The sequence below is a fragment of the Prionailurus viverrinus genome, chromosome B3, assembly GCF_022837055.1.
Source record: "Prionailurus viverrinus isolate Anna chromosome B3, UM_Priviv_1.0, whole genome shotgun sequence".
Classification (NCBI taxonomy): Eukaryota; Metazoa; Chordata; class Mammalia; order Carnivora; family Felidae; genus Prionailurus; species Prionailurus viverrinus.
Window position 1 is genome coordinate 63753612 of NC_062566.1, and position 23907 is coordinate 63777518.

The 23907-nt window shown below is 40.8% G+C and overlaps 1 protein-coding gene across 2 annotated transcripts in view; it reads right to left on the bottom strand.

Moving 5' to 3' along the window:
• Window positions 1-889: 889 nt before the first annotated feature.
• The window catches only part of FMN1 (formin 1), a 422489-nt gene continuing 399471 nt past the window's right edge, over window positions 890-23907 (bottom strand). For both annotated transcript variants that reach the window (XM_047863846.1, XM_047863848.1), the window contains 2 exons: window positions 4227-4311; window positions 890-1800 (listed from right to left, as the gene is read on the bottom strand). In XM_047863846.1, coding sequence (XP_047719802.1) covers window positions 1756-1800; window positions 4227-4311 — 130 coding nt within the window. In that variant the 3' untranslated portion in view covers window positions 890-1755. The remainder of the gene's footprint in view (window positions 1801-4226; window positions 4312-23907) is intronic.

Consider the following 23907-nt stretch of genomic DNA (forward strand, 5'->3'; position numbering starts at 1 on the left):
GTTCTTTACCAGCCTTTTGGTTTTGCTGGTCTCATCTCTTATTTTGAATCGGAAAAACAAAAACAAACGAAAAACCCCAACCGTGCTCCCATTTTCCTTTCTTTTGAATTATTAGAGAAGGTGGTTAGCACCTAAACAAATATGGCTTCTGTGATTTGATTTGATCCTGACTGCGTTATATTAGGATACAGTGCTGATTTAATTAGCTGATTATATTAGGGGGGTCCCTGAGGGGGCTGATGATTGGCAGGCAGTCCTGGGTGGACACTCAGGCACCTAGCAAGTTGAGAGGTTCTGGGAAGAGCCTGGGTTAAGGGGCAAGGCTACAGATGGCAGCCCGATCAGGAAGGGTTTTAAGGTTCTCACCCTCCTCTAGACTGTCCTCCACCAACTGAAGGAGAAGGCTTAGACCTCTTTCCCTTCAAGGCCCAAAATGGATAGTCTTTGATATTATTCTCAATTCACGTCCAGTCCTTTCTCTTCTCCTCTCACAAGATAGATTCAAAGAGAGGTGGCATAAGGAAAAAAGCGGCAGGGGAGAGATCCAAGATCATTTCCCTTATGACTCAAGGGGTAGTGGTCTTAAGGGCTCCCAGGGTCAGAAAGAGCTGCCTGTGTGTGATATTCCACTCAAAGCTTAATATTAATGTAATCATCTTCTTTTCATTTTGATGTAAAGAACTTTTTTTATGCTCTTAATTTTTTTGACATCAAAGACTCTTGCTACAGCCTAGGTCACAGGCCTGTTGGTTGAGGTCATGGTGAAAGACTGAAAGTAGCATTTGCTCTCCTGTCTGGAAACTGCCTCCTGAGGTTGGTGGGAGAGGTACAGCCACATGCACACAGTCCCAGAACACGATGCAGAGCTGAGCTCAATGTCACTGTGGCCTTATCCACTCATGAACAGTCTGAAATGTCAAGTCTGCTGTTACTGGATCGCTTGCCCGAGCAGGTACTTTGACCTCCAAGCCTGTGCTGGCTTGGTTATCCCTATTTTTTCCAGAAGTTAGGGTGCAGAATTTCTGCTGGGCAAGGAAACCACAGCAAGCTTCTATAAAAACAAAAGAATGGGTCTTGCTTAATAGCTGATGTCAACTCCTTGTATCATAATTTCTTTTCCACCCATGTATAATTCCATCTTCTATCCTTTCAATTATATGAATATCAACAACAACAACAACAACAACAACAAACAAATAACCATTTCTCTCTTCTGGAAAATACATAGTCTTGGACCTCTTAAATATAGTTTTGGTAAGCTCCACATTTTTGGTGAGAAAGGTGCTTCAGGATCTTCCTGGAACAGGATGAAAATTAAGATCAATTGTCAAAGCAGCAGTATGCAAAGATCAAGGCTTAAGTTCTTGCACAGCAATTGTCATAAAAGATCCTTCTCTTCTGTCACGAGTTTATATATATCAAGCTTCGGTTAGAAAGCTTGAAATCACTGCTTTTAAAGATACTTGGAAAATCTTGGTATTTCTTCTGGTCCTGTAATGGAGTGACTCTGGACCTCTAAAGAGACAATAATCAATATTCCTGCAATGGTCCTGTAAACAGTTTCTCATTGTTCCTGTGGCCTAACAGGGGACTTCCTTAAAAAGGCACGGGGTGCTCACTGCAATGACCTCAGAAAGAGATGAGCAAAACGAACATTTGGTGACGTATCTTTCAAGAACTTCCTGCAGCACCGGTGTTGCAAAGGACCATGAAAGAAAATACATCGCGTTGCCGTCATTTTCATATGTCTCTGTATTAGTTGGTGGTCACACTGGCTTCCTTCTGACGCAGTCTTTCCTTCTGTTTTTTGAGGGGGAAAAATGAGTTTATTATCATTCTTTTTTCTAAATTTTTATCTTTCTCAGATTTTGGTAAATTTCTCAAAGCGTTGGTCTAAAATGATGAACAGTGTTGTACTCAATGCCCGAGAAATGCGAGTCATTCTATCCCTCTTTCCAGAAATCCTCAGTTACCTACTCCTCCCACCCTATTACTGTTACTTTCCAAAAACAAACAATGAATAACCAGCTAATCAATCAATTATATCCACCTAAAATACTGACCTTTCACCATGCTAGGCTGTGCTGTTCTCTTCCTCTGTGACAAAGGTCCTAATGTTGCAGTGTCACTCAAAGACTCCTCCTACCCCAGTGCTCAGTCTATTCGTGGAAATAGGGAATGCCTACGAAATCGTTTCGGAAGAGGCTAGATATGAAACAAATCACCATTTCCAAGTTGAAACCATCTGCACACGGTCAACTTGGCAATACTAAACAAAGGCTGTGTAGAAGGGAAGATGAGCAGATTTAATCCACACAGCAGGGAGGAAGCTCCTATTTGCCATGGATGTTCTTCTCTGCTCCCCCAGAGCTTCCTTCCCAGGGACAGCCTTCTAAAGAAGGACATCAGAGTGCACTGGCAAGATATGAATACAAATAAGAAACCACACAACAGAACATGGGCCCTCACTGTTTCTAGGACTTCAGAGGAGTAAAATACTAAGCATAGTGAGAATGGGTCTGTCTGCTTTTCAGGTGGGCAAATAAAAGGCTAAAAAAAAGAAATGGAAGAGGTGTACTGTTTTGCACAGAGAGGCCTCTTGGGAGCAGATCCTCAACTGCTTGTGATCTATGAGATGTGACGCATTGAATTACTAAACTGGCCTATATGTAAACTTATGCTGGTGATTTCTAAACACCCATCCTGCGTTTTGATCTCAACTTTGACCTATGAAGTTGAATAAGGAATCAGTTTTCAAGCTCTTGCCTAATTTCCACCAAAATAAACAACAACAAAAGACAAGTTGAAGATCACAACTGGGAGCTAACTCACAGTGGAGGTCACCTATTAAAAAATTTCCACACTAAACCCACTGACAGGGCTGAATCCATTCTGTGCCTCTAGAAATAAGGTTTGGCTGTAAAATTCAAGACAGAGGCCCAAAACAAGAGGGCTGGTGAAAGGGGTAGAGGCTGACCAAGGAGGAAGACAAAAATCAGGGTTGAGCTCACTGTCACCAAAAATCATACAAGTGAAGGTAATGAATATGTTGTCAAATGGGCACAGAGGATATGCCCATTGGGGGGGAGCTATGTGCTCTGACTGAGGCTTTCCCTGATCGAGTCCAATGACTCTGACTTCCCCACTTCTCACCCAACATTCATTTAGCTCCTGATAGGGTTGTTATGAGAGATACCACAATCAATCAACGTAAAAAATCTTGCTTTAATAAAATGAAATTTCACTTAGATGGCCAAAAAATTTTAAGTAGCTGGCAAATGGTACAAGTACCTGAAAAGGATAAAAATGAGTAGCTGTGGGACACCAGGAGACAGAGAAGGTAGGGTCTGAAAATCAAACTGAGGAGAGTGTTCTCTTCAAGAGAGAACACTCATTGCTGTTCTCCAGGGCAGGGCCAACTAATGCTGCCAAAATTTGTAATGACAAGAAAAACAGCTAACATTTTTAAGCTCTTATTATCAGGCACTTTGTACATCTCTCAGTTTCCTCAAGATAACCCTAAAGCAAAAGAAGTATTATTTCTCTCTTTTTACCAAAAAGAAAGAAGCAAAGTGATTTCACTCAGGTTTTACAACTAGTAAGTGGCTAAGCTGGGATTTGAACCCTAACACCTTGAGTTCCTAACCATTTAGCTATTCTGACTACTATTTCTAACATATAGGTAGAGCTACACTGTGAACCTTCCCGAATGGGACTATGGAGGACAATTTCCCCTCACAGACTAGACTCCAAGTTTCGAGGCCAGGGAGGATGTCAGGCACCAAGACTCTGTGCCAGGTTTTTGTTATCCATTTGGGAAGTGATCCTAGGTAGGTTGTATCTTTTTGCATCTTGGTTTTCCCAGTTATCTAAAGAGCATAATCTCTACCCCTTTCTTAAATGTCTCAACATTTTGGGACAAAGGCGCTTTGAGATAAGGGGGATGTCGGTATGGGGTGTGGAAGGGTGTAAAATGGCAAGTGACTAAATTTGCTCCACCAGGAAACCATCTTGTTGAGTCTGCTGGGAGAACACAAGAAACTGTGTTTTGCTCCTCGCTCCCTGCTCCCCTATATTCTTTCTTACCTAAACTAATCTGCAATGGGGACTGAGAATCTGGATACTGCTCATTCCTCTGAGTTTTGTCCTTTAAATTCAGACACATTCCTGGATACACCTCAGTTATAATGAAAAATCTTGAGGTTAGGCTGAAAAATGCATCTCACCAGACTAGCTGTGGGATTGATTTTCTTCGTCTCCACTTTCTTTTCTGACGTCAACTTGCTGACGGATTCCTGAGCCATTTTCAATCTGAAATCAAAACAGGGAGGGGGGCGGGAGGAGGAGGTAAAGAGAGGAGGAGGAGAAAGAAAAAAAAAAAAGGAAGAGGCCAGGTTAAACAGGAATCCAAATGCTTTTGAATTTTAACCAACTGGCAGTTTGGAAATACAAGGAATGGTTTCTCGGTGCCTTTGATTATCAAATTCAAACACTTATTAGGTGTGAAGGCATGTTTTCTATGTTATTAAAACTGACTTTCCTTCAATGGCTGAGAGGCTCACATAGATGACTTCAGAAAGTCTGTTTCTGTGACCAATGCAGGACAGTCTTCTGACCTGGGGAATACTAGATGCATACACTTTACTCTGAGTAGACACTTACGTGGGCTCTCTGGCTTGTGATCCAGTCAGCAGATAATAGACAACTTTGAAAACTCAAGTTTGAGGAAACATATGAAAACTACAAATATTAAAATATACCAATTCATATCAAGAAAGTGAAAAGACAACCCACAAGATGGAAGAAAATATTTGTAAATCATGTATCTGATAAGGGACCTATATTCAGAATACACACACACACACACACACACACACGGAGAACTCCAATAACTCCAATAAAAAGGCAAACTGCCCAATGAAAAAAGAGGCCAAAGATGACATACGAAGGCTACTAAGCCGATGAAAACATGCTCAATATCATTAGTCATCAGGGCAATGCTAATCAAAACCACGAGATATTTGCATATCCCCTAGGATGGTGAGAATTAAAAAGAAAGTAGCAAATGTCAGAAGTACGGATGTGGAGAAATTGGAGCCCTCAGACATGGCTGAAGGGACTGCAAAATGGTGCAGCCACTTTGTTAGATTCTCAATATGGTAAGCATAGTTACCAAAGGACCAAGCAATTCCATGGCTGGGTATATAAATGTGCATGTATATCCAAGACAAGGAAAATATATGTTCATACCAAAATTTTCATATAAATGTTTATAGCAATGTTATCCATAATGGCCAGGGGTAGAAACAACCGAAACAGACGAACAAAATGCAGTATGTTCACACAGTGGAGTACTGCTGGGCCGTGAAAAAGAGTGAAGTTCTGATACATGCTACAGCACGGATGAACCTCAACAATCCACAAAGCACACGATTCCACTTATAAGAAATGTCCAGAGTAGGCAAATCTACAGAGAAAGAAAGCAGATGAGCAAGTAGGGGTCGGCATGGGGGACAGTGGGGATGACTGCTAATGGGTTAAGGGGTTTCTCTTAGAATTAGGTAGTTGTAATGGATGCACATACTGGTGAAGATACTAAAAACTACTGACTTGCACACTTTAACAAGGGAGGACTTCATAGTATATGAATTATGTCATCAAATTTGCACATCCAGCAGTCAGATAATATCAACTCTTACTGAGGCTGTGGGGAGAAGGGAACCTCTGCACAGTGCATTTAGGGAGGAGTGGAGATTAGTATAGTTGGCTCTGGCAATACCAGGTTTAACTGAGAACATGCACTCCCTACGAGTCATCAATTCCTCTTCTAGGGAGATAACCAAATGAAACCTTCGTATACAGACACAGGGCTTTCTCTGGAGCAATATATGCAATAATGAAAAACCAGAATCAACCTAGTGATTATGTTCATTAGAATAATGGATAGATGATAATAGCAAGTAATACCAGCTAACATTTATTGGATGCTTGCTCGGTACCACGTACTACTCTACCTGCTTTATTTGAATTAAACCATTTAATTCTCACCCAGCCTTGTGAGGTCGATATTTTCACTATTCCTATTTTACAGGTCCTGACCCCCATGCAATGCTGCTTATATACAATACTCACTTAACGGAGTATGGTACAACTGTGAAAAGAAATACACCAGATTTACAACACAACTGTGAAAAGAAATAAACCAGATTTACAAAATCAACAATTACAGATATCCAAAACATGATATTGAGAGAGTGAAGAATTCTTCAGAGTGATACAGCGAAGAGGCCATCTAGCATGATGGTCAAGGGCTCGGGCTCCAGACCGTGATGGTGGGACTAATTCTCAGCCCCACCATTAATCAGCTGTGTGACCCTGGGCAAGTAACCTCTCTGTGCACCTTCATTTTCTAAAAGGAGGATAACAACAACAGTGCTGCTGCAAAGAGTCACCGAAAGGATGGAGACTCTCTCTTGCGCAGCTCCAGGCACAGCATAATCACTCACTATAGGTTTCCTACTGTTGTTACCAAGCATGCAGTCTGCTACACTGTGCACGTATGTAAACAGTACCCGCAAAACCCTATTGTTCATAGATGCCTGCATGTGTGTATAAACATACATGCAAACATCTGCCTGTATGTATACAGAGACTGGAAAGCCACTCACTGGTTTCATGATAGAGTTTATCACTAGTAACACGGAAGATGAGAACGGCATTGGGAGGTAACATGTCAAATAAAATTTCACTTTTATCTGTAATGCTTCATTTTTTAAATTACAAAATATTGAGTATGTGGCAAAATGTTAATAGCTACTTCCACGTGGTGGGAATATGGGTGTGTTGTATTATCTTTTGTATGTTTCTTTATTTTCAAAATTTTTTCAAAAATATTTTTTAAAGATTAAGTAAAGATCCAGCAACCCAAACATTAAAAAAATTGAATGTGCTTTTTCTTTAGGGCCTCCGATAAAAATCTTTTGCTCAATATTACTCACGTACTTGCTTAATATCAAAGAAATAGTTGAGTGCGTTACTTCTTTACTTAGCTAATTTTACACAATTTACTTAAAACACATGGTTGGTAATCCAATCTCTCTGCCCACATGTACAAGTTAGCTACAATGAATTCGACATGCTGACCTGAGCATCAGAAAAGAAATAAAAATGAGACAAAAATGAGTAGTGATTTATATAGGCTAAGAAATACATCTTCAGAGCTGCCCAGGAATGGGTGCTTCTCAACGCTGACATAGGTCTGAGTGTATACGCCACACCACGCACTAAGCATTTGTGTTTGCAGCAGTAACTAAGACTGTACCCGCACAAGAGGAGAATGCGCTGAAAGGATCAAATCCAGGTCAGACTGCATTGGAGACTCCGACTAGTAGGGCATTTGCAAACCAAGATGATGGTGCTGTAATGAGGTCCCAGTTTGCAGAATCTTCTCTTCTTGGCTTCTCTCCAGAAAGATTTGCTTTCAAAAGCACACCCATCAGTGACTGTTTCAATGAAATGGTTTGGAGTTACTATTTCCCTCCATGCCCCCTACCTTCTAGGGAGCTTTTGGGGGTCATCTTTTGCTTTAGTAGTTCATTTTCCCGTTGAGAATTCTGGTCTCTTGCTTCAGAGTTGGGCTTCTACCATGCTCCTGCTCAGCAATGCCCTTCCCCAACGCCCAGATCCCTTGGAGCCTCTCTCCATGTTCTCTGGATGTCGGGGCAATGGTAGCGGTTGGGGGTGTAGAGGCAGGAAGGAGAGGAGCCAACCTAAGGTTCTTTCCCCACTACAAACCTTTTACTACTGGTCAGTGGCTGCTCTGTAGACTACAGGCAGTCACATACACCCTGGACTTCCCAGGACAACTCTGATCTCAGTGATTCTACCCTGCTCTTCTCCAAACATTCACCTTCCATTTTATCATCTCCTTTTCAAAGGGCATTCTTGAAAGTCACAAAGGATTGGGAGAAGACACAGCTTGGTGCAAGGAGCTTCAGCATCAGCTAGACTTGATTCCAATTCTAACTCTGGCAGTTATTAGAAGACTTAGAGCAAGTTAATCGATTTTTCTAAATTTCAGTTTCAGTTTCTTTATCTATAAAATTGAGATTAAAATCAACCACATCCTATTATTGTGAAGATTAAATGAATATATGCAAAACAGTATACCAGGTATAGAGCAAATGGTCAATAAAGGATAGCCATTATGGAATCTCCCATCATAGAGGTAAAGGAACTTCTTAAGAACGCATGGCAACAGTTTCTGAATACACGTGAAGTAGGTGGTGTTATTCACAAAGTATTATCTCACAGGAATATCATTAAGATGTGTCCTGAAAGCAGACCAAAGAATTCACTCTAATTTTTCAGATCTGAACACAGATTCCAAAAGTCCTATCTAGAAGCTCAACTTTGGTGTAGGTATGGCAAAAATTTCTCAACCAAATAAAATAAGAGAAGCTACAGGCATACCTTGGAGATACTGCAGGTTTTGTTCAACACCACCGTAATAAGCAAATGTTGCAATAAAGAGAGTCACATGAATTTTTTGGCTTCACAATGAAAATTAAAGTTATGTTTACACTATACGTCAGTCTATTGAGTGATAACATTATGTCCAAAAAACGTACATACCTTAATTAAATAATACTTTATTGCTAAAACATGCTGACCATCTGAGCTTTCAGTGAGCTGTAATCTTTTTGCTGGTGGAGGGTCTTGCTTCAAGGTTGATGGCCACTGACTGACCAAGGTAGTAATTGCTGAGGGTTGGATGGCTGTGGCAATGTTTTAAAATAAGACAACAATGAAGTCTGCCACATCAACTGACTCTTCTTTTCATGGATGGCTTCTCTGTAGCATGCCATGCTGTTTGATAGCATTTTACCCACAGTAGACCTTCTTCCAAAGTTGAATCAAATCCTCTTGAGCCTTGCTGTCATTTTATCAACTAAGGTTACATAATTTTCTAAATCCTTAGTTGTCATTTCAACAACCTTCACATGATTTTTTTCAAAAGTAGATTCCATCTCAAAAAACACTTTCTTTGCTCATCCGAAAGAAGCAACTCCTCATGTCTTAAAACTCTATCATGAGATTGCAGCCATTCAGTCACATCTTTAGTTCTAGTTCTCTTGCTATTTCCACCAAATTTTCAGCAGCTTCCTCCACTGAAGTCTTGAATCCTCAAAGTCATCCATGAGGGCAGGAATCAACTTCTTCCAAACTCCTGTTCATGTTGATATTTTGACTTCTTTCCATGAATCATGAATGTTCTTAATGACATCTAGATAATGAATCCCTTCCAGAAAGTTTTCAGTATACTTTCTCCAGATCCCTCAGCTATCTATGACAGCTAAAGACTTATAACATATATTTCTTAAATAATAAAACTTGGAAGTTGAAATGACTCCTTCATCCATGGGCTGCAGAATGGATGTTGTGTTATCAGGTATGAAAACAACATTCATCTCAGTGTACATCTCCATCAGAGCTCTTGAGTGACCGCGTGAATTGTCAACGAACAGTCATATTTTGAAAGGAATCTTTTTTTCTAAGCAGTACGTCTCAACGGCAGGCTTAAAATATTCGGCAAACCATTTTGTTAAAAGATGTGCTATCATCCAGGCTTTGTTGTTCCATTTATAGAGCACAGATGGAGCAGATATGGCACAGTGCTTAAGGGTCCTAGGATGTTCAGAATGGTAAGTGAACATCGCCTTCAACTTAGAGTCACCAACTGCATAAGCCCCCAACAAGAGAGTCAGTTTCTGCTTTGAAGCCAGATACTGACTTTTCTTCTCAAGCTATGAAAGTTCTAGATGACATCTTTTTTTCCAACAGAAGATTGTTGTCTACATTCAAAACTTGTGGTTTAGCATAGCCACCTTCGTTAATGATCTCAGCTAGCTATTCTAGATAACTTGCTATAGCTTCCACATCAGCTCTTGCTGCTTCACCTCATACTTTTAAGTTATGGAGATGATTCTTTCCAGAAATCTCACGAACCAATCTTTGCTAGCTTCAAACTTTTCTCCTGCAGATTCTGCACCTCTTTCAGCCTTTATAGAATTGAAGAGAGTTCGGGTCTTGGTCTGGATTAGGCTCTGACTTAAGGAATGCCGTGACTGGTTTGGCCTTCTGTCTAGACCACTCAGACTTTCTTACAGGAAACTGACAAAGAATCAGGGTTTTAGAAATCATGTGGGAAGAGACTGCAAAGCAGAGGTCTTGCAGTGTGATCAACTTCAGAGGGTTTAAATAAACTGAGATTCAGTTTTCATCAGCCACAGGAGGTTTAAGTAACTTTGAATTCAGTTGCTAACATTCTTAAATGCAGAGACTTCACATAAGAAGTCAGCATTCTGACCTCTCTTACACAACTGGAAGGCACAGCAACAGAGTGGCATCTCTGCACCTCAGCCTCTCAGTGTGTGGCGCTTCCTGTCACTTGCTGGCGTATGGCAGTCCTGAGGTGGTCAGGCGGTGCCATCTACCAGCTTGTCCACACAGATGACTTTCTTACACTCAGTGCACTTCACTCATTGTTGCTGCCCACCTGAATCTCTAAGCTTCAACGTTTTGGTTGGGAGACTTGCTGGAAGGCTAGTGTGACAAGTCAGGGAGTCAAGGGATGAGATCCCAGACTACTGAACTAGCCTTCTAATTGATCTTCCTCCCCCACTCCATCCTACTGATGAGTGCAGTCTCAATTGGTGATGTATAACTCTGAGAATGTCACTTCCCTTCTTGAAACCTTTTAGTGACTCTCAATCAACTATAGCCAGGGTTAGCAAAGGTTTTCTGCAATGGTCAGAGAGTAAATATTTTAATTTTTTTTTTGTAGGACAAGTTATTTTTCTTTAATATCGGAATCATAGCTATATCCCAGACAATTCCAATATAGATCATTTAGGCTAGATAAGCTATATATTTAAGATATATAAAATCAAGTTGTTGATTTTAAGGGTATGTTGTCTTTTTAAAAACATTTTTTTATTGTTTATTTTTGAGAGAGAGAGACAGAGCATGAGTGGGGGAGGGGTAGAGAGAGAGGGAAATACCAAATCTGAACCAGGCTCCAGGTTCTGGGCTATCAACACAGAGCCCAACGTGGGGCTCGAACCCACAAACCGCAAGAGCATGGCTTGAGCTGAAGTTGGACACTTAACCGACTGAGCCACCCAGGCACGCTGAGGTACGTTATCTTAAAAGTATAGTCCATCCAAGGGCACCTGGGTGGCTCAGTTGGTTGGGTATCTAGTTTCAGCTCAGGTCATGATCTAATGGTCTGTGAGTTCGAGCCCTGTGTTGGGGTCTGTATTGACCACTCAGAGCCTGGAGCTCTGATTGTGTCTGATTGTGTCTCCTTCTCTCTGTCCCTCCCCAGCTCATGCTCTGTCTCTCTCTCTCAAAAATAAACATTAGACATGCTCTGTCTTTCTCTGTCCCCAAAATAAATAAACGTTGAAAAAAAAATTAAAAAAAAAAAGGGGGGGTGCCTGGGTGGCGCAGTCGGTTAAGTGTCCGACTTCAGCCAGGTCACGATCTCGCGGTCTGTGAGTTCGAGCCCCGCGTCAGGCTCTGGGCTGATGGCTCAGAGCCTGGAGCCTGTTTCCGATTCTGTGTCTCCCTCTCTCTCTGCCCCTCCCCCATTCATGCTCTGTCTTTCTCTGTCCCCAAAATAAATAAACGTTGAAAAAAAAATTAAAAAAAAAAACATTAGAAAAAAAATTTTTAAAGTATAGTCTATTCCATTTTAAGGCTGATCTATAAAGTGGAAAAGAATGCAGAGTGTTAGATCCTTTTACAACAGCTGAAAGATAATCAAAAGATCAGTGCCTCAGATTGTGAAAGGGAATTTATATTGAGTTTCTATAATTTTTTCTAGGTATTTTCATTTTTTTAAGTTTATTATTTTGAGAGAGAGAGAAAAAGAGACAGAGAGCAGGGCAGGGGGAGAGAGGGCAGGGGGAGAGGGGGAGAGAGGGGGAGGGAGGGAGAGAGAGAGAGAGAGAGAGGGAGAGAGTGAGAGAGAGAGAGAGAGAGAGAGAGAGAGAGAGAGAGAATCCCAAGCTGTCAGCACAGAGCCTAGCATGGGGCTCAGTCCCATGAATCACGAGATCATGAACTGAGCCGAAACCAGCCAGGCGCTCCTAAGTATTCTCGTTTTTTATTTTAGTTCACACATGATGTTACATTAATTTCATGTGTACAACACAGTGCTTCAACATCTCTATACATTATACTATGCTCTCCCCAAGTACAGCTACTATCTGTCACCATACGATGCTATCACAAAGCACTGACTATATTCCTTATGTTGTGCCTTTTATTCCAGTGACTTATTCACTTCCTAACTGGAAGCCTGTATCTCCCACTCCCGTTTACTCACTTTGCCCATCTTCCCATTCCCTCTCTGCTTTTTGCCATATGATCTCTGCGACTGTTCAACTCTGCTGTTGTAGTGTGAAAGGAACCATTAAAACAATACATGAATGAACAGCAGTGCAAATGCTGTGTTCTAACAACCTTTATTTATAAAAACGTAGTGGGCCAAATTTGGCCCATGGGCCATAGCTATGTTTGCTGAACGCTGAACTACAGTATAGGATTCAAATTCCCCATTATGGCAATCAAGGGTCGCTCTGTTCTAAACTTCGTTTACTTGTCCATCTTACATTTTCAGACATGGATCTGGTCTTATATTGTCCTTGGACAAATCACTTAACCCTCTGAGCCTCAATTTCCTCATCTGTAAAAGCAGGAATAATACCACACTTAACACCGCTGCTGTGAACAGTGTAGAACGCATTGTATATGATTACTTATCAAATACCCTTTCCTTCCCCCTCACTCCCTGTCCCAGCCAATCTATTCACTGCTCTTTGCATCATGGCTTTTCTCGCCTCGCAGGTTGCTCTGACTGTTCCCTCGATGACTTTCTTACTCATTTCCCTAAGTTCAAATTCTTCCCATTCTTCTGCTCTCAGCTTAAGTGCCAAAGTCATGAAAGCTTCCTTCACCTCTCCTAGCCAGAAGTAATTACTCTTTTCCCAACTGAAAGAGCACTTTGCGCCTCTCTTCAGGCACTTAAGGACTTCTCATTTTAGGACTGTATAGGTGTCTGATTTCTCTTAAACCACAGGAACCACTTGAGGACAATGATCATGCCTTGTGCATTTCTGGGTCTCTTCCCTATTCCTACATCAAGTGGTCTCCCATGCACAAGGGAGCTGTTAGCAAATACCTAAGTGGCAAATGAATGATTTGCATTGGTAGTTCCCCCCTCCCACTTTAATCAAGTCTAAATGTTTAGTGAATACCCAGAGTTGTAGAATAATTAGCTTTTCCATTTATCCCTGGGGTGGGGAGTAAAAACATTTAAAAATCTAGTTCTAGTTACTGATTAGCTGACTGAGTCCTGAATAAGCAAAAAGAAAGGGCATTAAAGCCACCCAAATGTGCTAAATATTTATACATGTCAACTTATGTACACATTCCAGGATTCCTAAAAGTATCCACACGACATTGCCCAAAAGAAGACTGAGGCTCAGTGAGGTTAATGCAGCTTTTCCTGAGTCTGGAATTTGCTCCTCTCACCTAGGATGTAAGAACTTTTCTGCTTTAGTTAAAGAGCTAACTCCTAGCCACTTACATGCTCAGTCTCCCCCGTGGCTCCATTGTGCATGGACTTGTTTTTGGTTCTGGCCTAGATGTTGGTTCTATTTTTGTTTCTGGTCTAAATATTTACTCTAGAAAATCACACATAGTTAGTTGCTCATGATTTCTCATAGGCAAATAACTAGACTTGATTTCAAAGTTCCACAGCATCCCCTCCACCCCTGAAAATCTGAAATATAGGGGAAAAAACAGACAAATAAGTTAGAGAACAAAAATGACTATTCTCAGTTCATAAATGCCTCAGTAAAACTATTAAAACCCCTACCTTTTCTTCTTCCTCATTATAATGAATCTCTAAAGAGTTATTGAGGGCCCTGGTAAATTTCAAATGCTGCCAAAGTCTACTGAAGAAAGGTGCAAATATGAGATGAGGCCAGGATACATGTTTTCTGACATTCCTGCTTAGTCCTTACTTTATAGAAGTGATCTGCAACCTTGTTTTCATATTAGAACTATCTGGGGAGGAAAGTCTGCTTCTGCTTAGAATGTAGAAAAGTGTAATAATATCTTTCCCATCCTTGGATGGATAACCTACAAAATCACACTTTTGTCTTGAACCCTTTGGAGATCTAGGGGTGTTGTGAACTGCAATACAAAGAATGGCATGCCTTTCTATTCATAGGCTTGGGTTCCCCACTATTACAAACTCATTTTCTGGAAGAGCTTAAAACTGGGTATACCTGGAGCGCCTGGGTGGCTCAGTCGGTTAAGCATCCGACTTCGGCTCAGGTCATGATCTCACAGTCCGTGAGTTCGAGCCCCGTGTCGGACCTCTGTGCCGACAGCTCAGAGCCTGGAGCCTGCTTCCGATTCTGTGTCTCCCTCTCTCTCTGCCCCTCCCCTGCTCATGCTCTGTCTCTCTCTGTCGCAAAAATAAATAAAAACATTAAAAAATTTTTTTTTAAAAACTGGGTATACCTTTGGGTCTTCTACAGGCTGATTTATATACCCACAGCTAAACCAAACCAAGTCAGAACCCGCTGACTTCAGGAGACTGAAGGACAATGTCTTTATTCTTTTAACAACCAGGATTTCGTTGGTTCATAGTATGTATACAAAACAGAACACACCGAAATCATCATGAAGTTTACAATACCAGAAGTGCCTTCATTTATGACCATAGGAATTGAACACACCAACCAATCAAGAGCTAAGTGAGGTATCGAGGAGGTGGGGTAGAGTGTTCAGGCTGTTATACACTGATTGTCATTATGGGAAAACCAGTACTTTAGAGCAGTGTGTTCAAACTGTCCTCCAAAGAGCCTTAGCATTCAGCAAAGGTGCCTCAGGGAGAGGAGGAAGAGTTAGGGGATCCTCCAGATCCCAACATCTGCAAACCCTGCTTCAGCTAGAAAAGCTTTATCTATTTTATTTATGTATGTTTTCTTCTGAACAGAAAGAGATCCATTAAAAAAAATTGGAAAACCCCTGTGTATGGACTTCAAGAGACCCCATTGAAGCCTCTGGGGGAAAGAGAAAAAAAAATAAACAGCCTTCCTCTCTGGGAGAATGAGAACCAACACAAGTCTTCTTCCTAAAGAACTGTCCAGGAATATCTTGGAGCTGGATAACTGATTAAGAGGACAAGGCCTTTTAAAAGGATGATACATGGGACACCTGGGTGGCTTGTTGGTTAAGCATCTGACTTCAGTTCAGATCATGATTTCATGGTTCACAAGTTCAAGCCCTGCATCGGGCTCTGTGCTGATAGCTCAGAGCCTGGAGCCTGTTTCAAATTCTGTATCTCCCTCTCTCTCTGCCCCTCCCCACCTCCTTCTCTCTCTTTCTCTCTCTCTCAAATAAACATTTAAAAAAAATTTAAAGGATGATTTTTCTGATAGCCATTGCCACCGGTTTCCAGGTTTGGGGCTCTGATAAAATAGCAAATCTTTAAAAATCAAAACATGGCCAGTTTACCACTCACCTCTGCTTGCTACTTTTCAGATATGTTCTAAGGTTGTGAGATCAACAGTATCTGGCAAAGACTCACAGGTAAGAACTGTGGAGAAAGATCCAGGTGGGCTAAAATGTGGGAAAAATAAGAGCCCACTGGAGTACCCACTGACTTCTCATAAAGGCAAGAGTTACCTCACATTTCATCATGGTTCTTTTTTTTTTTTTTATAGTCTTGCTTGGAATTTTGCTTGATCTTCCTGATTTCAGTTCTATTCTACTCTCCAATTTCTACTTGCTTTCTTTGCTTTTAATAAACCCAGAACAAAAATGAAATGGATCCATCTGATTCCATCCTACCTAACATTCCTCTAAGCTTACTTCTGTGACTGTAATTAATGTTTTTTGTTTTGTTCTGTTTTGGTCAACTGCTCTTTCCCTTTTCCTTTCTTTCTCATTTCAAATAACTGAATTGTAACAAGACTGTCAACCAAACAACTTTTGAATAATAAGTACGAGTCTAGGATACACACACACACACTTCTCAAAAATATATAAACATTAAAAATTCACTACACACACACACACACACACACACACACACACACACAATGGAATATTACTTGGTGATCAAAAAGAATGAAATCGTGACATTTGCAACAACATGGATAGAACTAGAATGTATTATGTTAAGTGAAATAAGTCAGTCAGAGAAAGATAAATATCATGATCTCACTCAAAGGTGGAATTTAAGATACCAAACAGATGAATATAGGGGAGGGGAAGGGAAGGAAAAATAAGATAAAAACAGAGAGAAAGGCAAACCACAAGAGACTCTTAAATACAGAGAAGAAACGGAGGGTTGCTGGAGAGGTGTTGGGTGGGTGGATGGGTTAAATCAGTGATGGGCATTAAGGAGGGCACTTGTTGGGATGAGAATTATACACAAGTGATGAATTGCTAAATTCTACTCCTGAAATCAATACTACACTATTTGTTAACTAACTTGGATTTAATTAAAATTAAAAAAAAATGAGTAAATGGTCTGGAAAATCAAAACTATGGAGATTGCTAGGGGTTGGGGGGGGGAAAGGATGAAAAGACCACAGAGGATTTTTAGGGCAGTCAAAATATCTGTATAATATTATTATGATGGATCTATGTCATTATATATTTATCCAAACCCTTAGAAAGTACACCAACAGTGATCCCTAAGGTAAACAATGGGCTTTGGGTGATTATAATGTGTCTGTATAGGTTCATCAGTCATAACAAATGGACTCTGGTGAAGAGTGCTGATAATGGGGGTGGCTATGCCTGGGTAGGGACCAAGGGTATATGGAAAATCTCCGTACCTCCCTCTCTCAATTTTGCTGTAAATCTAAAACTGCGCTCAAAATACAAAGTCTTTTTAAAAATGAAAACAAAAGGGTAAGTGGTCCCCACAAAATATCATCCTGTTTTAAACATCTATTGGTGGATATTTATTAGAAGTTCTCTTAAATGACAGTGACCAATTCATTTCAGAAAGTGGAAAATATATAATCTAGTGATATTACCAGGGTTAGATTTGTTAATAGTCACTCTCTTTTGTAATGTAGATAATAGGACCAAGGGAGTGACTTCAGGAATACGGAAGGAGTTTTTGCCTGTAGTGCCACTAGCTTCAAAGAGGAATCTCTGTTACCCATCCAGTACTGTGTGACCTAAAACAACAGTCACTGCCTGACCCAGACTAAGCATACACCTTCACTGAAGATATTCAAAGTCAATGGTGTCAGAAACACTGGTGGATAGCGGCAAAGAAAAGGGAGGCATTGCAGGGAACACAGTTCTTGAAAGTCATGTTTGGTAAAAGCATGAAATCTGACCAGCTGTAATGTGAACCTGTTTAAGGAAGACTTTAATATCACTCATCACTAAAGAGAGAAGGTCAAAATAGTCCAGAGAGGGAACAAGGCAGGCTCTGTGCACCAATCAAAACAGAAATGGTCCTGTAAGTCAGCATTGCATAGGGAATACTCAAGGTCCCTAAAAAGCAGGATTATAAAAGCTGAAGGTACAAACCACTATGTCACTAGACGTATCTGAAAATTTAAGGCCATGTGAACCAGAATCTTTCTAACAAGTATGAGAAATCCATGGAAGGACATGATCAACAAAGGAACAGGAGAAAAACATGCCTTTGTCAATGGCCTAGTTAGTTTCCACGTAGGGCCCTTTGAATGGTGGATAAAGTTCTTGTTGGACAGAGAAGGGAGGTGTTGGCACCTACTGAAGATCACAATTGTAAAATACATAACTTTCCAGTCTGGCTACCCAGTGTGGGTTGGCTTTATCAATCATTGTTATGAACTGCTTCTTCTATAAGCAAATGATTATATTTTTATGGTCTCCCTTTAAGAGAACAAGTCAGGGAAACCGAATAAGAAGCTACAAACATGAAATGCCAACTGGATATTCATTCACTCCTGTGCCATGATCTCCATGCAGCCTTGAACAAAGCAGTGTCAGGCCAAGGAACAAAGAACTGCACAGTCTTTGTGGAGATGTGAAAGTGGTTTTATTGCTTAAGAAAGCTCAATACCACATGATTTCTGGAACTTTGGATGGAGAAGGTTGAGGGAAACATCTTGTTATTTTCCTCATTAGGATTACTTGCATCATAGACAGCATTAACGTCACAGAGGTGGTTTTTAATGTTGTGCTTTTAGAAGGACATAGCTATGCCAGGCTAGCCTTCCAGTCAGTGCCCAATAGACTAGGCATTAGAAGTCAGGCTCTGTGCATTCTGTGGAATTTGTGCAGGTCTTTTGATATTCTGATATTCCTCAAGTCTCTAAAAGGTACTGTCCTCATGCTGTTTCTCAACAACCAGGGGTAAGGGGGCTAATGTCCAGCTTTGGTTCTAAATAAGTAAGTACAATCATGGAGACCAGCCAGGGGCTGTGGGAACCTCCCTCATTTCTATCCATTTTGACGATACTAACTCACTAGGTATTGTTGAATTCTTGGTAGAACCATCACGGGTGATAATATTTATGAAAGTCAATGAAATAAGTAAAGTCACTCTTCACTCTTGAAGTAAAACACAAACAATGCAAAGACCAAACTCATTAACTCCTCAACGTAAAGGGAAATTTCTTCCTCACTGCAGCAGCTGATGAAAACATCATTGGCTAGTATATGTGGAATGTTTCCAAAGGGTAAGAAAATAAAACTCAGAGAAGAGAAGCATAGTCAGTATGAAATAATGGGTAACCCTAAAATCCTTTATCTCAGGCAGGCCGAAAGGGCTATATACTTGGACAGACACACACTTTTCTAAGCTCATTCTCTCTTTTGGAGTCTGACCATTGACTTGACTACCCCTCCACCCCAGGCTCCCCAGATCAGTCTCCTAGCAGCCATGGTAAGACAAGACCAGCAGGAAAGTAATAACAGGTCTTTGACTTAAAAGATTTAGTTCCTTATACACCAGAATCTAGTCTTAAAGTTATTCTAGGATAAAAGAGCCCATCACTTCTCCCTAAGCTTGACAATTTTCCCTACCTCATTCCCAAGATATTTTTCTATTTACAATGAAGGAAGTCCTCTCAGAGATGGAATTTCACCAGCTACACAATCAGCCACTTCATAGTGTTTGTGGGCTATCACTTGTAGTACCCAAACAGACTTTGACTTCAAATGATTAATTGCAGAACAAAGGCTGCTTCCGTTTCCAGAGCTTCTCCCCCAGGCCACAGGGGAGTGGAAGTGGAGGGGTCCCTGGACTTGCCCTGGAATGCACAAGCAGTTAAAGCCAATCACTCTGCACTTGGTAGACGAAGCACCCCAAGCCGCCTGGCAATGTAGGTGCAGAGTGAGAGGTAACAGCACTGTGTTTCCTCGTTCAGGGAGGGGCATCTGGGAGACAGCTTGCAAACCAAAGCTGGCCCTGTGTAATAAATCTGCAACTTTAATTGCAACACACGGTTAGTCTTTGGAAGACCTTTCCAATCCTGATAATGAAGACATGCATGTGCTTGTAGACAACCCCCCCCCCCACTTTTGGTTTTGGAACCTATACCACCTACCAAGACTCACCAAAAACTAGAACTGATCAGAGCCTGTTTGCACAGAGGACTGAAATAAAAAGGGGGAGGAAGCAGGGGAGATTGTGTGGAGCAGCTAGCCTTTCTGGCGCCCCTCAAATCGTGCTATCCAGGCAGACCCCTATTTCATCTATTCTATGCCCAAGGCAAGAGCTGTCAGGAGTCCCACAGATAAGCAATTTAGATATATTCTAGCTGAATGAAGGAGACTTACTGTGGGTTTCCATTGCTGTCTGCCAAACCAAGGAAATAGAGTGTGGACAGATGCTCTCTAAGGTCCTTATTTGAGCTCCAAAAAGGTTGGAGGCTTGGCACAACCATGAATCCCAAGGATCTTCACTTCCTTGTTTTTTCTAGTTGTTTTTTTTTTTTTAAGATAAATTGAAAGTAATACAGTCAAGAACAGAGAAGGTGATTGTTTTACCCCATTAACTAATCTTTCTTGTTCAGAACATGTCTATCCTCTTTAAGAAAGCTATTCAGATTTTGGATGCTAGGGCAAAAGCAACCCACATGGGGTATATTTGGGGAATTCTATTACAAAAACCCAAATAAATAAGACATCTCATCTATCAATAGCAGACAGCAAATTCTCTAATCAATTGCAACATGGCAAAGAAAGCACAGAGATCTTTTATTTGTTGAACAAATATTAATTGAGCGCCTACTGTGTATAAGGAAATACATAAAGTGCTAGAGAGAAAACAAAGAAGTATATGCCGTTGTCCTTATCTTCTAGGGCTTACTATTTACTTATGGGAGAAAATGTCTATAACTGAAAGAATGAAAAAGAAATCACTAATGACAAAATTGAAGGGGCAGTAACCCTCTAGAGGTTTGGAGGAAAATGCTTACAGAGATTGGGGAAAACTTCAGGGAAGAGGCAACATGTGATCAGTAGATTAAATCCTTCCAGAATGAGGTCTCATAACTTGTACAGCACTTAAGACATAATAGGTATTTTTAAAGGTATGTGTTTTTGCAACTACGTGGATGGAACTGGAGGGTATTATGCTAAATGAAATTAGTCAGAGAAAGACAAAAATCATACGACTTCACTCATATGAGGACTTTCAGAGACAAAACAGAAGAACATAAGGGAAGGGAAACAAAAATAATATAAAAACAGAGAGGGGGGCAAAACAGAAGAGACTCATAAATATGGAGAACAAACTGAGGGTTATTGGAGGGGTTGTGGGAGGGGGGATGGGCTAAATGGGTAAGGGGCATTAAGGAATCTACTCCTGAAATCATTGTTTCACTATATGCTAACTAATTTGGATGTAAATTTTAAAAAATAAAAAATAAAATAAAAGACTTAAGTTCATTCAAAAGCCCATACACAAATGTTTATAACAGCTTTGTTTATAATAGTCAAAACCTGGATACAACCCAGTTTTCCTTTAGTGGATGAATGGTTAAAAAACCATGGCATATCCACATCGAGGAATACAACTCAGCAATATAAAAGGAATCGACTATTGATATATACAACCATCTAGATGAATCCCCAGAGAATCATGCTGAGGGAAAATAGAAATATCAAAAGGTTACATCCTGTATGATTCCATTTATATGATTTTTGAAATAAGATTTAGAAATGGAGAAAAGATTAGTGGTTGCCAGACTAGCGTATAGTGAGGGTGGGAAGGAACTGGGCATGGCTATGGAGGGTAATATGAGGGATCCTAGTGATGGAAACAGCAGAGAAAGGAACATCGTTCTTAGGTGCATAAATGTCAGCATCTTGCTTATGATCTTTGATCATAATTTGGTAAGATGTTATCTTTGAGAGGGAATTGGATAAGCAGTACATGGGATAGGTCTATATTACTTTTTACCCTGAATGTAAGCTAACAATTGTTGCAAAATAAAATGTTTCATTAAAAACAAAAAATAAAAATAAAAAAATAAAAGTATGTGTTTAAATCAGGCTGATTACATGCTACAAATCTGTATTATGGGAATGCAAAATGCACATACATGAGAGACATGTGGACTGAGTACTAAGAAAAGGAAACACAGAAAAGATGGCACTTGGGCTAGCCCCAGAAATCATGCTGTGTGATTGCTCCAAAATGGGCACTGAACCTCCCAAGTCCAGGCCTTTGCCGTGTGATTCCCAGAATGTCCTTACCCCTTTCCTCCCTAAGCGGCTTAATTTCATCTGTTCTGTCAATACCCAGCCCTTTCCTATCTACAATCATGGGATATCAGGGTTGGAATATACCTTCATGATCACCTAAACTTGGTGATCCTAAACTTGTTCCTAAACTTGGCTGAACATAGTAAAAATGAATGTAGAACATAGTAAGGGAACAGACCCTCTCTCTCCCACTTCCAAAGCTCACCTGAGATATTTAAGCAAGGGATGGGTGAAGCCAAGGCATTAATTGAGGCAACCACAAAATGTGCTCCTGCTCTGCCCTCTCTGTGGGGAGCTTCCTAAAACTGCAGATTCCTGGGCTCCACCCCTCACACTGGGACTCTGATGCAATAGATCTATTCACTTTTTTACAAAGCTCTCCAGGTGATTTGAAAGACCCATCAGATTTAGGAGCAGCTGATCTCCAATATTCTCCCACTGGCTTCTGAATTCTGTCTACAGTTTTCTGCTCGTTGTGGTCCTGTTTATAGCTACGTATCTTCCTAAAGTCCTCCCGACCTCCACGTTTCTTTGGGATCATTTCTTCCCCCAAACTCTTAAGTCACACCAGATCTTCAATGTCCACTAACTATCATGTTGCACTATGCTGTGAAGTCCCTTCTATGTCAAAAAACAATTATTAGGCTCTGTGCTGGAGAATGCACCACAGAATATATACAAGGAATGGGTTCATGTCCTAGAAGTGGGAAAAGACACATAAACTACTCAAATAACAAGCTGGGATGAATTAAGTCCTAAAGGATGTTCAAAACAAAACAAACAAAACAAAACGTGGTCAGAGACCAGAGGAAGAGGTAGTTCTTCTACTTAAGGACATGTCAGAAAATTTCTAGAGAAGCTGGTTTTGGAGGTAGTCCTTAATAAATGACTACATTTTGACCAGCAAGAAACCCAGGACAATACAATGTAAAGAAATTACCTAATGAGAACACAAGGCAAGAGTGCAGGTGTGAGAAACAATGAGTCATCGTGGCAGGTACACGTGAGATGAGGCTAGAGGAAATGAGGTTGGAAAGTGAGTTAAGGGCAAGTTGTTGGAGGCCCACGCTCTAATTCGGTAGAGAATATGGAATACTTGAAAGAGCTCTAGTGTCAAATAAGACCTCTATGTTTTATCCTCATTCTGTTGCTTACTAGTGACACTGTGACGCTGGCAGTTAATTTACTCTCTTCTGTGCTTCTGTATGAAATAGCAATACACCTTTTTCCCAGGGCTGTTGTAAGGACACAATGAGTTAATGAATATATATGCCATCCGCGGCCACTTCTCTTCCCTTTGACGTAACTGAAAACCACAGAACACATTTAAAGAAATAGATGTAATCTAACTTCTGTTTTAGAAAGAGAACTAGATACAATATTAAGGGACATTAGAGAGGAAATAGAAAACCTATATGTAGACAGAACAGAAGGATGTTACAATAACCCAGGTGAGAGTTGAGGTCCTGAAGAGAGCAGTACTACTGTGAAAACAAGGTATAAAGAATAACCATTGAGGAGGTAAAACCAAGAAGTGAGCAATAGGTAGGAAAATGAATCTTGTGGAATTAAGGATGATTCCAGCCTTCAGCCTGCCTTTGGCTGCTAGGAAGAGGATACTGATGCAGATGACAGATTGGGTAGCTGAGAAGGGATAGTCTCAGGTGACATGGGGTACGTTCCAATGGGGTCTTACTGAATGACAGATGGAGGTTGGGCATGCTGTGGTAATGTTTAGTGTGCAGTAGGAGATGTGGGTCTAAGACTTGGAACCAAGACTTTGGTTGTGGGAAGGAAGACTTGGGAGGGGTTTGAGAAAGAGTTGGTAGGGGAAGCTACGAAAATAGTTGGGACTAGCTAGGGAGGAGGTATACAGCAGAAAAGAGGAACACTGACATGTGGACCTTGGGAAAGGTTCACTCTTTTTTTAAAAAACTTTTTTTTTAATCTTTATTCTTGAGAGAGAGACAGGGTGTGAGCAGGGGAGGGGCAGAGAGAGAGGGAGACACAGAATTGGAAGCAGGCTCCAGGCTCTGAGCAGTCAGCACAGAGCCCGACACGGGGTCAAACCCACAAACAGCGAGATCATGA